General features: G+C 42.1%; 1 protein-coding gene across 1 annotated transcript in view; it reads left to right on the top strand.

The window, feature by feature from the left end:
* Positions 1–12,543, top strand: part of CUBN (cubilin) — a 259,483-nt gene that overhangs the window by 131,432 nt on the left and 115,508 nt on the right. The window contains exons 32-33 of the mRNA XM_044229270.1: positions 10,197–10,356; positions 12,086–12,199. Coding sequence (XP_044085205.1) covers positions 10,197–10,356; positions 12,086–12,199 — 274 coding nt within the window. The remainder of the gene's footprint in view (positions 1–10,196; positions 10,357–12,085; positions 12,200–12,543) is intronic.

The following is a 12,543-nucleotide window of genomic DNA, read 5'->3' as shown; positions in this document are numbered from 1 at the left end:
ATTCTTGCAGGTCTAAATAAATGAGGGACATTTCCATTCTATTTCCTGAGCTCCTGTGATTATCTTTCTCGGAGATCATGGACTTGTCGCTTAGCTTCAGAAAATCATGATCTCTCGATATTCTATTCTCAATGAATAAAACTGTGTTTTACCTTTTCAGTTGGCTTTATGATCATTGCTCAGATGTCCCACGGATGGGATTCATATACTGGCTCTACACGGCTGAGCGTGTGACTATGAGCAAGTTCTGTTTTCTGAGTCTCAATTTAACCAACTGTAAAGTGGAATTGGAAGAAGAATTGAATTTTTTTTAAATGTAAAGTATTTAGCACAGTGTCTGGTACAGATAAATGTTCATTGCTACTCCACATTTTTCTGTGACTACTTCTACTGCTTCTATTACTGTCTATTAATACTATGTTGAAGGTCTTATCTTTTTAAAAACTGCGAACCGTAGGTACACAGAACCAGATCCGTAATCCAAAGTTCATTTCTTTCTTTCTTTCTTTTTTAAGGTTTTATTTATTTATTTGACAGGCAGAGATCCCAACTAGGTGGAGAGGCAGGCAGAGAGAGAGAGAGGGGAGGAAGCAGGCTCCTTGCTGAGCAGAGAGCCTGATGCGGGGCTCGATCCCAGGACCCTGGGACCATGACCCAAGCTGAAGGCAGAGGCCCTAACCCACTGAGCCACCAAGGCACCCCCTAAAGTTCATTTCTAACCATCCTCATTAGTTATGAACAGACTCATTTTACCTTACTTTAATATTCTTAAAAATCTTAAAATACCTATTATAATTTTTTTCACACATTCTCCACTCCATCATCTCACTGAATTGTATCACCTCATAAATGTGCTATTTTAACATCTCCCAGAAGATTCACAAATGAGTTGACAAGGAAAAAAGTAGTAGAGCAGAAAATGAAAACAAGAGCATAGTCTTACACACATATCTGTGCGTATACATTCACGATTTGTTTGCCCGAAAAGCTCAACTCTGTTGCTCAGCCCAAACTTTGGGGGATTATAAAACATGCTGTGTGTTTTGCTTTTGAATTAAAATGGTTTCCTTTTACTCCAGCTTGTCATAAATTTTAACCCACACATTCAATTGGTTTATTTCCTCCCTGAGCGAAATGCAACTTTGTAAAGCCAGAAAATAGGAGAGGCAGTCGAAATATTTTCCTACTCGCTTACTCTCCAGCATGATCTGAGGGAATAGATTCCAGTGTCTGGAAAGGAAAATGCAAACATTACGAGGAAGCGAATGTTCATTTTCCCCCCTCAGTCATATGCCTCGGGCTGTGAGTGCTGACGATTTCTGGGAGGTGATCACGAGCCAGTCCTTCAGCAGGAGCGTGGATCAGATCTGCGGGCAGGGCAGGGGTCTTCGGGCTCAGTGCTGGGTGCTGCATGGGGATCAGACACTTGCTCTTCCTCTCTAAGCAAAGCGTCAGTGATTGCGTTCTTTTACAGGATGGGGAACCTCAGCTTTCTTGTATCCCATGTTACATTTTATAAGGAGTGCACTGCAGCCGTGGTTTGTTAGGAACCTGAGTTAAAGGAGACACCCATTTAGGCAGGGAAAACTTCAGGCTGCTGTGGTGACCAAGGTGAGAGCTGATGAGGTGCCGCACCCAGAGGACGCCCCGTGGAGGGAGTGGTGGGAGGGACTAGGAGAGACCTTGGAGAGAGAATTGACAGAACATAAAGACCCCCTGGATTTGGGGGCTATGGCAGAAGTCTGAGGCAAGAAATGAGGGAGAAGGAGGCATTAGGGGAGGGAGGATGACTTTAGTCTGAGACATTGACACTCGAGGTTTGTGGCGCCATCCAAGCAGTGATGTCTGGAATGCCATGGGATGGATAAGGCTAAAGCCTGGAGAGAGGTCTGCGGTACATTCGGAGATATTAGCTAACTAACAAATGTGTTGGAGCTCTTGAAGCAGAACCCATATCTGTTTAACTACATTCCTGTGAGGCAGCAAAAGGCCAGATTAAGTGGCATTAGTAGCCATCTGGCTTAGCTACTGAGGTACTGTCCGAGGAATAGCATATTTTCTTCTTGTCCTTGTATGGAATCGTTTATTTACATGTCTGACCGGTACACCCTTAAATATTTTAAATATATACGGTATTTAAAAGTTCTACGTGCTCCTCATATTAAATTTCTGAAATACAGAAAGGAAGAAAAAAGAAATCAATGCCACCCATAATATTGCAATATTAAGGACAGACTGTTTAACATTTGGCTTATTTCCTACACAAACATACCAATCCAAACACACGCATGCACACTTACACACATGTAGACATAGATAGTTAAGGTACTACCACACATCATTTTGAATCCTACTTTTTTCACTTATTATTATTTAATATGTTTCTCCTTAAAAATAATTTCTTTAGGCAGATAATCAATTATATGGACATACTAGAACTCATCTAACCACTAGCTTATTATTGATGACTTTGATTACTTCTTTTTTTATTATAATAATGCTATGAAGAACATATTTGAAGGTGAATCTTATTCTACATATCCTATTTATTTCCTTGACATTAATTCTCTTTACCGAACACTCTGTTTTGAAATATGTTAAGTATATCGAAAAGTATAAACTGTATAATGCATGTGGAGTATACAATGAACAAAATCATTTCACTGTCCAGACTTGCCAAGTTGTAATATTTTGCCGTATCTGCTTCAAGTTCTTTTTTTCCCCAAAAGAAAGGAATTGCTCAGGAGACAGTGAAATCCCATGTGTAGCCCACACTGGTGCTATTCCCTATTCTTATCTTGAAGGATACCACAAATGAGAATTTGGGTTTATTATTCCCATGGCTATTTTTATACTTTTTCCGTTTTTTATACTTTTTCCATTTTTTATACTTTGTCTATGTTGTAATGCAGACCTAATGCATTCTTTTGCCGCCATGCAATATTCCGTTTCATGAGTATACCATGAATCACATACCCATTCTGCCATTAGGGTACATTCAAATTGCTTCCGATATTTGGCTGTTGCAACTCTTACAGCTACGGACATTCTTCTACAAATTTCTGAATGCAGTAATGCAAGAGTTTCCCTAGAGGAAACACGTTGAAGTCAAAGTGCTAGATTTTATTTACCCCACATTGCCAAATTCTACTAAAAACATATGCATGAGAATTCCTGTAATGAATTGGAGAAACTCATCTTCGCATTCATACTATATAATTCCCACTAAACTTTCCGTACATTGTCCTATTTGAGCTTTACAATGGTGAGGCAGGAAGGGATTCTCTACTTCCATTTTGAAGAGATGAAATGATAACCAGAAGCTTCTAACGTGGCTTGGCAAGAAAACAAATACCAGAGGCTGACCCAGGTCTCAAGTATAGGTCCAGACTCTAAGAACAGAATGCTTCCGTGTGTTCTGGTCATAAGGTCTCTGTGCCACCAACATGTTCTGAATCTAAGAGCAGTGTGCTGTCCTCTGGGCCTTACTTGTTTCGGTGGAAAATGTCACAGGGGCCAGAATCTATGCCTAGTTCAGCAAAGGTTATGCAACTGAAAGGACAAGAACAGTGTGGTCTGAGCTAACCATGGATATCAACACCCATTTTTTAGAAAGATTTATTTAATTATTTTAGCGGGGGAGGGGTAGAGGGAGTCCCAAGCAGACTCTGCGCTGAGCACAGAGCCTCATGCAAAGCTCTACCCCATGACCCTGAGATCATGACCTGGGGACCTTGGGGAGGAAGCTAGATTTAAAAGCACTGCCTTTCCCGAACTTGGCTGGATGCTTTGTTACTCCCAACTCAACTGGTGCATTATAAATTCTTGAACAATTTGTGATAGTCTTACTTTCCAAAGAACTAATGCAGAAACGAAAGAAGGGGGGCGCCTGGGTGGCTCAGTGGATTAAGCCGCTGCCTTCGGCTCAGGTCATGATCTCAGGGTCCTGGGATCGAGTCCCGCATCGGGCTCTCTGCTCGGCGGGGAGCCTGCTTCCCTCTCTCTCTCTCTATCTGCCTCTCTGCCTACTTGTGATCTCTATCTGTCAAATAAATAAATAAAATCTTAAAAAAAAAAAAAAGAAAGAAACGAAAGAAGGGGGTGGGATCCCCCCTAAGGGTAACTGGATCCCATGAGTGTTTCTCATGTGCCAGTGACTCCTCCCTCCATCCCGGGGAGAACCAGCTCTTTAAAGGGAAGTGAAGGTGTCACGCAGTCTTCATTTCTCCCCTTTGCACACACAGCCCAGCCCACTCAGTTAGTGTCTGCCCGTCATCACGCCCTGACAACTCATGAGACCTCCAGTGACCGCCAAGTCACTAAGTTCATGAGTAATTTTTGTTCCTTTCAGTAAAGTTTTCAGTAGTAGATCAGTCCAGGTGTGGAAGAGGAGACTCAGAGATTTAGGAAACCCATTATTCTCCATAACATTTTCTGGAATTTCTGCATAGAGAAGTGAGGAGAGAAGGGAGGCCGTCACCCTGATGGCCATCGCTTGCTTCTTATAGCCCTTTGCTTTCTTTCTCTCCCATGTTAAGAGAATGTTGGAATTTATAATTTTTTCCCTTTATTTCTACAAGATACCAGAACCTGAGGTTCTTTTGTGTAGCAGACTTTGACTAAATATTTCAAGACTGGCAGGTGATTACTGCAAAGAACAGCCTCGCAGCGAAGTTCTAATATGACATTAGACATCCTTATCCTGAAAATTCCATTGTCCATTCCTTCCTCACGCCTTCATTTCACACCTCCTGCATTAGTTAACTATTTGCTGCATAACAAATTTCTCCAAGACCGAATGCCTTAAAACAACTGCACAGATACTTTCTGTGAGTTAGGAACGCCAGTGCTGCTCACCTGGCTCTTTCCTCGCTCACTCACAAGCTTGTCGGCAGGACTCAGTGGATTTGGTTCAGGGCAGACAACGGGCTGGAGGCCTCCCTCAGCTCCTGGCAGGGCAGGCCTCTCTGCTGGGTGTCTCATGGCACAGCAGCTTACTCTAGAGAGGGCCAGCAAGCGAGAGAGCTGACAAGGTGGAGTTACCTCTCATAACCTAATCATGGAAGTGACATCCCATCTCTTTGACCCTTATTGGTTTATTAGAAGCAAGTCATTAGCCCACATTCGGGGAAAGGGAGGCAATTACACAAGGACATGAATCACTTGCAGCCAGATCAGAATATAGTCACTCTCATGCCTGCTCTGCGTTGTACATTCCGATCCACGAGAGAGAGGAGAGAAATTTCTTAACTCCCCACCTCCCACCCCTGCAGTCCCCACTGGGTAATATCCTTGGGTTATGTGTCCTGCCCGGGCTCCAACCTCATCCATTAGTGCTGGACAAACCCTCACACTCAGACCTCTTTTTGTTTGTGCTCCCATAGCTTCCTAGTTTTATTCATTTCTTAAACAACAATCTAGCTTTCTCTTTGCCTCACTTTCATAAGAGAGACTGATATCTCTCGAGAACTTACTATGAGCCAGAAAGCATTGTCAGTACTTTGTATCTTTGCACTCACTTAATTCTGATGGACAATATGAGTTATCTAGTCATGTCGGTCATACGTTATTTCTATCATCAGTGTATCGGGGAAGGCAAAAGTTCCCTTTATTTTCTCAGATTGCCAGTGCTTTGGACTCTGACCCCGGACCTCTCTACATGGCATCTTAAAAGAATTCTAGTCTCACACCTGAATGGCTCCCCACCTGTGTCACCTATTCTGGAGTTGGTATATGTTACCTTTGAAAAAGGGTTGATATTCCCCAAATCTCCTTAAGATAGTAAAGTGTCAACTATTAAAATTCATAAATGTTCGGCTCGGTTCTATCTTCTGGGTGGAGCTTAGAGAATGGAGATTTCCCTATAGCAGCATCATGTCATGTGTCCTGTATACTCTGGGCTTTGGGGACAGATCTGATGTCTGCCCAGCTTCCATCTTCTGTGTTCCCTCGCTGTGCTGGCAATAAGCTGGCCCAGCTGGCAAGAAGGGCACTGGGGGCGTGTGGTGTGGCCCATGCCCTATGATTAGACCCTCCTCCACTGCCATTTGGGCCCAGAATATAAAAAGCCTGCCCAGAAAGCAACCCCAATTGACCTCTTTCCCACTGTGAATAGCCTCTTTTACCCACTGTCATGCCTGCTATGCATGTATACATTCCGACCGATGAGAGAACTGAGAGTGATTTCTTAACTCTGGGCTTTCCCTCATTCTTAGTCCTCTGTTCTTAGAGGCTCATATACTGTTCTATATGCAGTTCATTTACTCATCCGTACATTAAACATTTATTTTCTGTTTTGGGCCAGGTTCTACTCTTTTAACAAGCCTCCTATTTTCTTTTCTTTTCTTTTTTTTTTTTTTTAAGATTTTATTTATTTATTTGCCAGAGAGAGAGAGCACAAACAGAGGAAATGACAAGCAGAGGAAGAGAAAGAAGCAGGCTCCCATCGAGCAGAGACCCCAATGTGGGACTCGATCCCAGAACCCTGGGACCATGACCTGAGCTGAAGGCAGAGGCTTAACCCTCTGAGCCACCCAGGCATCCAAGCCTCCTATTTTCATGTGATAAATATGTTTAGTGTTTTTATTTATTTTTTTTTAAGATTTATTTATTCATTTATTTTCAAGAGAGGAAGGTGGCCGGAGCAGAGGGAGAGAATATTCAAGCAGACTTCCCACTGAGCACAGAGCCCAACACATTTCTTACAATGACCCTGAGATCAAGACTGAGCCAAAATCAACAGTTGGTCACTTAACTGACTGTGCCACTCGGGTGCCCCAAGTTTAGGTGTTTTGAATGTGTGTGTTGGTATCTGGAATTTTGACAAAACTCTGGATACTTTGCAGAGACACTGATTAACTTCTCATATTAACTTCTCATAGGAATTACCACTTACCCAGATATGCCTTTGTTTTTAGAGCCTCTGCGATTATAACTTTTGGGGGTGGTGATCACTTTTTCTTTTGTGGATTCAACTTCAAAATTTTACTGTTGTCATGTAGAAAAGAGTTAATAGAAATGTACAGTTTTGGAGGGTTTTGTTTTTGTATATTTCTCTGACTTTTACCACTGGAGCAACAGATTAGAAAGCCAATTTTTAGGCCTAGAAAACTCTTAGCAGTAGACTTCAGTAAGAATTACATATCCATAAATTATGCGACTGTGTTATGTATGTAGCCAGTAGTAATGTAATTTTCTAGTTCTGCCTTGGGAACTAAATGGAAGTAATTGCATATTGATAATTTTCATGACTTCAGAATTTTAAATAAATGGGAGCAAGATTTCTCATATTTTCTCCCTTGTAGTTTTTTTCTTATAATTTTGTTAATTAAAACATATTTATTTGATATTACAAGTGTTAGGAACAGTCTCAAATAAAAGAATTGCTATTCTAAACTGTCTAAAAACTCAATTCTTTCTTTGAAAATCTGAGGTCTTGTACATTCATTAAGTGACAATTTGGTATCTCTAACTTAATAACTAGCACAAGCATTTTAAAGAGAAGTGACACAATATAACATAGAATTTGGGTAGAGAAGAAACAAGTTTCCGACTCTATTCCTCACTATCTGTATGATCTTGGATGAATGACTAACTTATATTGGATGAGACAACACTTTAATAGCTAGCACACTTGTTAAGTCTCACTTTCTTCATTAAAAAAAATTATATGGTGTTGAGAATGAGGTTAGGATGTTTGTGATGATGCTTAAAATTAGGATGTTTGTGATGATGCATATATTGATGCTAATCAAATGTAGGGTATCGTTGGTATATAATTTTGATTGAGGGACATTTGGAAACCTTCTGCCTCACTTTTGTTTCCTGAAAAGTAATGCCCCAGGCATATGGAGAACAGCCAAAGCCCTTTGATTCCAGAGCTGGGGTTGGGGCGGGGGGAGGGAAGCTGGGGAAACATGGAGACCCCCTGGAAGATGGACCTGTTTGAAGAATCCCGAAGGAAGTATCTTATTCATATGACCCTCTGAACCTTCTAGCCTTGCATTTCTCTCTGACCATTTGGCTTTAAGAGGATTTCAGCCATTTATGATCTCCCATCCAAGTACTAACCAGGCCTAACCCTGCTTAGCTTCCAAGATCAGACGAGATCGGGCACGTTCAGGGTGGTATGGTTGTAGACGGATTGCCGCCATTTAGAAAAGGAAGGAACAATACCTACTTGCTCACTAAGCCTCTGAATTTGGGGAGTAAAGGAGACTAGAAGAGCCTTGCTTTTGTGAGCATATGGACGTGTAAAAATCCTCAGGGTGTGTGTCGTTTCTGTTAGTGGTGCTTTTTTGGTGGCGGAGTCGATAAACCTCAGAGAACCCCAGTGTTCCACTCAAGTATAAGACATGCTGTACTCAACAAACAAATCACCACGAGAGACACAAATAGATTTATTCAGGTTGTCCTGAGGTCAAGACCCGAGCTGAGATCAAGAGTCAGACACTTAACCAACTGAGCTACCCACGTGTCCCTGAGTTTTGAATCAATTTTTAAATTTGAATAAAAATCAGTTTTAAAGTTTTATTTATTGGTTTAAAATGTGAACGTTAAATAAAACAGAGATAAAAAAAAAGGAGAAAAGTGATGTTTCAAAGCCATATTTATTTAGAATTCATTATTGTAACAGTTTTAAACCCTCAGTAGGCAGTGAAACATCTTACTGATGTTTGGTTCATGTGCTTACATGAACTACACTGAGCATTGCCTTTCAATCATACATATGTGTTAAAGAGAACACTGATTATAATCATCACTAGATATTTTAAAGGAATTTGTGTGAAACATCCTCGTATCAAATCCCCGAACAAAATTTCTATTTATTCCCAAAACTTTCTTATGAAATATAGATGACAATTTATCTCGAGTGAAACAACCACGTCCTAACTTCATATTTTAATTCCACTCTGGTGGTTACCAGCTGATCCTTCTACCTGCTTAACTGATACCTTGCAGTAGACAATATGAAAGTTTCAGTTTTGGACTTTAGAATCTAGCTGTCTGGTTCAACATGACCTGCTCCCTCTTAAGAACTGTGCACGTCGGCCACACAATTTGCTTTTTATGTAGCAGTTGTCTTCATCTTAAAAATGGAAGGGATTTGGGGAGGAGAAAATGGGATCATGTCTATGAAGGGCTGAACCAGTTTCTGGCAAATAGCCATTAATGAATGAATGGTTGACATTATTGTTATCATCCAAAGAAAAGGAATTCACTCCCCGTATTTATGCATAAGAGTGTCAGAAACTTCCCAGCGCACAAACCGAGCTCTGAGGACATCAGCAAGCTTCAATTTCACAAACCAGTACAGTGATTTGGGTACCTGTAATGTCAACTCTATTCCATGAACACCTGTGAAGGGTCAGCTAAGTCCCAACGTAGCACTGGGCAGACATAGAGCTGAATACTTTTTTTTATTATTATTTAGATAATTTTCTAAGTTAGGCTTGCATCACTGTATCATTTGAAAGAATTCTGTCATTCCTCTTCTCTCTTGACCACCACTCTCTGGAAAGCAAAAAGTTCTAGCAAATGTTGGGTTACTGAAAACAAATGGTTACTCCCCCTTATTTCTCATCTGTGTGTTCCTATATTCATTCTTGCATCAAATATTCCTTGTTGTGGGCATAGCCCTTGATGGGAGTCAGTGGGGTCAGGGGATGAAGGAGGGCTGGGAAAGTGATGGCATTTATAAAAATAGCCAGGGATGGGGGCCCCTGGGTGGCTCTGTCAGTTAAGCATCCAACTTTTGGCTTTGGCTCCAGTGGTGATCTCAGGGTCCTGAGATTGAGCCCCTAAGGTGGGCTCTGTGCTCCGTGGGGAGCCTGCTTGAAGATTCTCTCCCTCTACTCCCCCCCCCCCGCTCATTCACATGCACATACTCTCTTTCTCTCTCTCAAAACATAAATAAATAAAATCTTAAGTAAGTAAGTAAATAAATAAATGAAAATGTGCAGGGATGTAGTGGTGACTCCAGCTCAGGAACTTCCACTGGAATCCATATAGGTTCCCTGGACATGACCCATGACTCAGGTACTCTCCTGGTCCGTGAGGAGACAATGCATGAAGATCTGGTGCGTGTGTTGTTTTCCCCTAGCTCACCCATGTATAGATAGCCCGTGGAATATGGGTCTCAGAGATATAAATCTGCAGTTCTGAATCACTATTTTCCCTGTTGTCTTTTTTTGTAGGCCTATGATGGTTTAAGCGCCATGACTACTCGCCTTGCCCGTGTGTGTGGAAGACAGCAGCTGGCTAACCCCATCACCTCTTCAGGAAATAGCCTCTTTCTGCGATTTCAGTCTGGCCCTTCCAGACAGAGCAGGGGCTTCCGAGCCCACTTCAGGCAAGGCAAGTGCCTTGTGTGTGTGTCTCCTTGAGGCCCCGGCCATGTGCTCTGGGGTGTCCTTCTGGGTGCCACAGTGAAAGGAGGCCAGGCCTCAGAAACTGGTCCCAGCTTTCTACTTGACAAGCTACAATTTAGACAGAACAAAAGAACTATTATTTGCAATTATTCCAACTGTACATCCTTTATATTTACTCTTGCCTAACAGATGATGCTAACTTCCTTTGTGTCTGTGTATCTCTCAAGCAAGCTTTCAGAATAATACTTCAAAGTATTTTTTAATACTAGAGCCGCTGTAAAACAAGTGTCCAGATTCATTCAGGAGCAGATAAACTATGCCGCATTTATCCAACATTTTATGCTGGGAGGAGATACTCCATCATAAAGATCAAGACTTGCTTGTAGTGTGGAGTCAGATTCTATCCCTTGAGGTTGAGGTGCCCTCATTTCTGAACCCTGCCCTCATCCACCTGAGGAACCAGTCTTGTTTTCCACTGGTTTCAATCTTAAATCACTGCCTTTCAGTTCGTCCTTTTCACCCATTGCCTTTCATCTGGCTGTTCTTGGAGACGGTTCATCCCACTGTCAGAGATGAACCCAGAGTAGGAGTTGTTAGTCTGCCTCAGTGTGCCTCTTGAGTTTTACTCAGCTGGCCCCTGGCATTTCAAATAAGTTGGTTCATTTTGTCACTTAGTCTGTTTGGGGCTAGCTTGTATCCTATAGCAAAGAGTCCTGCCTAGGGATGGTTTCTGGATCGAGGTGTCCCAGAGATTCATTGTAGACTTTGGAGCAGGACAGAATGCGTAAATTAATCACTCCCTGAAGCAAACAATAGTTTCGGAACACACTTCCTTTTTTCATTTAATTAATTACTTATGGTTTGCTTCATAGTAAACAATGTCCCCAGTAGGCCCCCCCTGGATTATTATAAAGCTTCCTCCAACTCACCCAACCTTTCCCCATCTTCCTCCGAAGTCAGCTCACAAAAGCCCTCCTGTGGTCATGCCCTTGAGCGCTCCATTGATCTGTCCTGCCTCCACACTGCCTAGGGAAAAGCCCCAGTTCCTTCAGATATTTCCTTAGGGCCCTGGAACCTGCCCCAGTCTTTTTTCCAGCACCACTTCTAACAGCCCTCAAGAGCGCCACCCCTCAGCCAAGTCTGTGTAGTCGCAGGCCTGACCCTCCTCTGTGTCTTAGCTCAGGTCACTGGCTCTCTGGACTTGTCTTCCCCAGCCCTAATTCCTCTGTCCTACCGAGTCATCGTGAGACACCCCTTATGCTCTTCAGCTGGCCAAAGACCCTCCTTTCTGCACTGCTGCGAAGCTTTGTGCTTCTCGGATAACACATAGGCATCCTTATGCAGTCTTGTTCAATTGACTATTTATTTTCCTAAAAAAAAAAAAAAAAAGTTGCTCATCAAGAGGTTGTCCCTATACATGTAATTTATGAGTGGGCAAAGTAAGTGAATCAATAATAGAGTTTTGTTGGAATGATTCAAGCAATTCATAGCCGCTTAATCTTGTTCTCCGCCACTCCCCACTTCTTGCAATTGAAGAATATTGTTGTAAACGTACAGTGCATTTCTACTTTCACGTGGTCTATGTGCAGAGTACGTCCTTGGTGTGCATTTCAGAAATGGGAGAAAGCCATTTGTGTGTTTCCTCATCACATCATTGTCTTGTACAGTCTGTAGAAATCAAAAGTACCTGACGTGTGTGTTTGTGCATTTCTCAGCCTGTGGAAGCTACATCCTCACCAGCACCTCTGATACCATATCCTCTCCATTGTTCCCCGCCAAGTATCCAAACAATCAGAACTGCAGCTGGATAATTCAAGCTCAGCCTCCGTGTAAGTAACAAAAATAAAAAAGAAAAGGGATCCGGGATGGATGGTGTCTGTGGGAAAGTCCGTTTCTGACTAATGTTCTTATCTCCTCCGTGGTAACAATTGGTGGCTTTCCTCTTCTTTTTACGGAAGTTCCCATTCCTGATGTGCGTAAGAACAAGCATTTCCTAATCGGATCGCAAAATAATTTTTACTGTCTATTCTTAATTAAAACAAAGTTGGGGCTCAAGTCCTAACAAAGTGGGGGAGGAAACATCCCCTATGCCCTTGCTGTATTGACAGGCATGAGAAATTGGGGGTAAGCAGAAATAATGGATAAATTGTTTTTGACCTCTGTGACTTCAGTG

The sequence above is a fragment of the Neovison vison genome, chromosome 12 (genome assembly GCF_020171115.1).
Source record: "Neovison vison isolate M4711 chromosome 12, ASM_NN_V1, whole genome shotgun sequence".
NCBI classification, from domain to species: domain Eukaryota; kingdom Metazoa; phylum Chordata; class Mammalia; order Carnivora; family Mustelidae; genus Neogale; species Neogale vison.
Note: the sequence above shows the minus strand (reverse complement) of the source record. Positions and strands in the feature narration are given on the sequence as shown.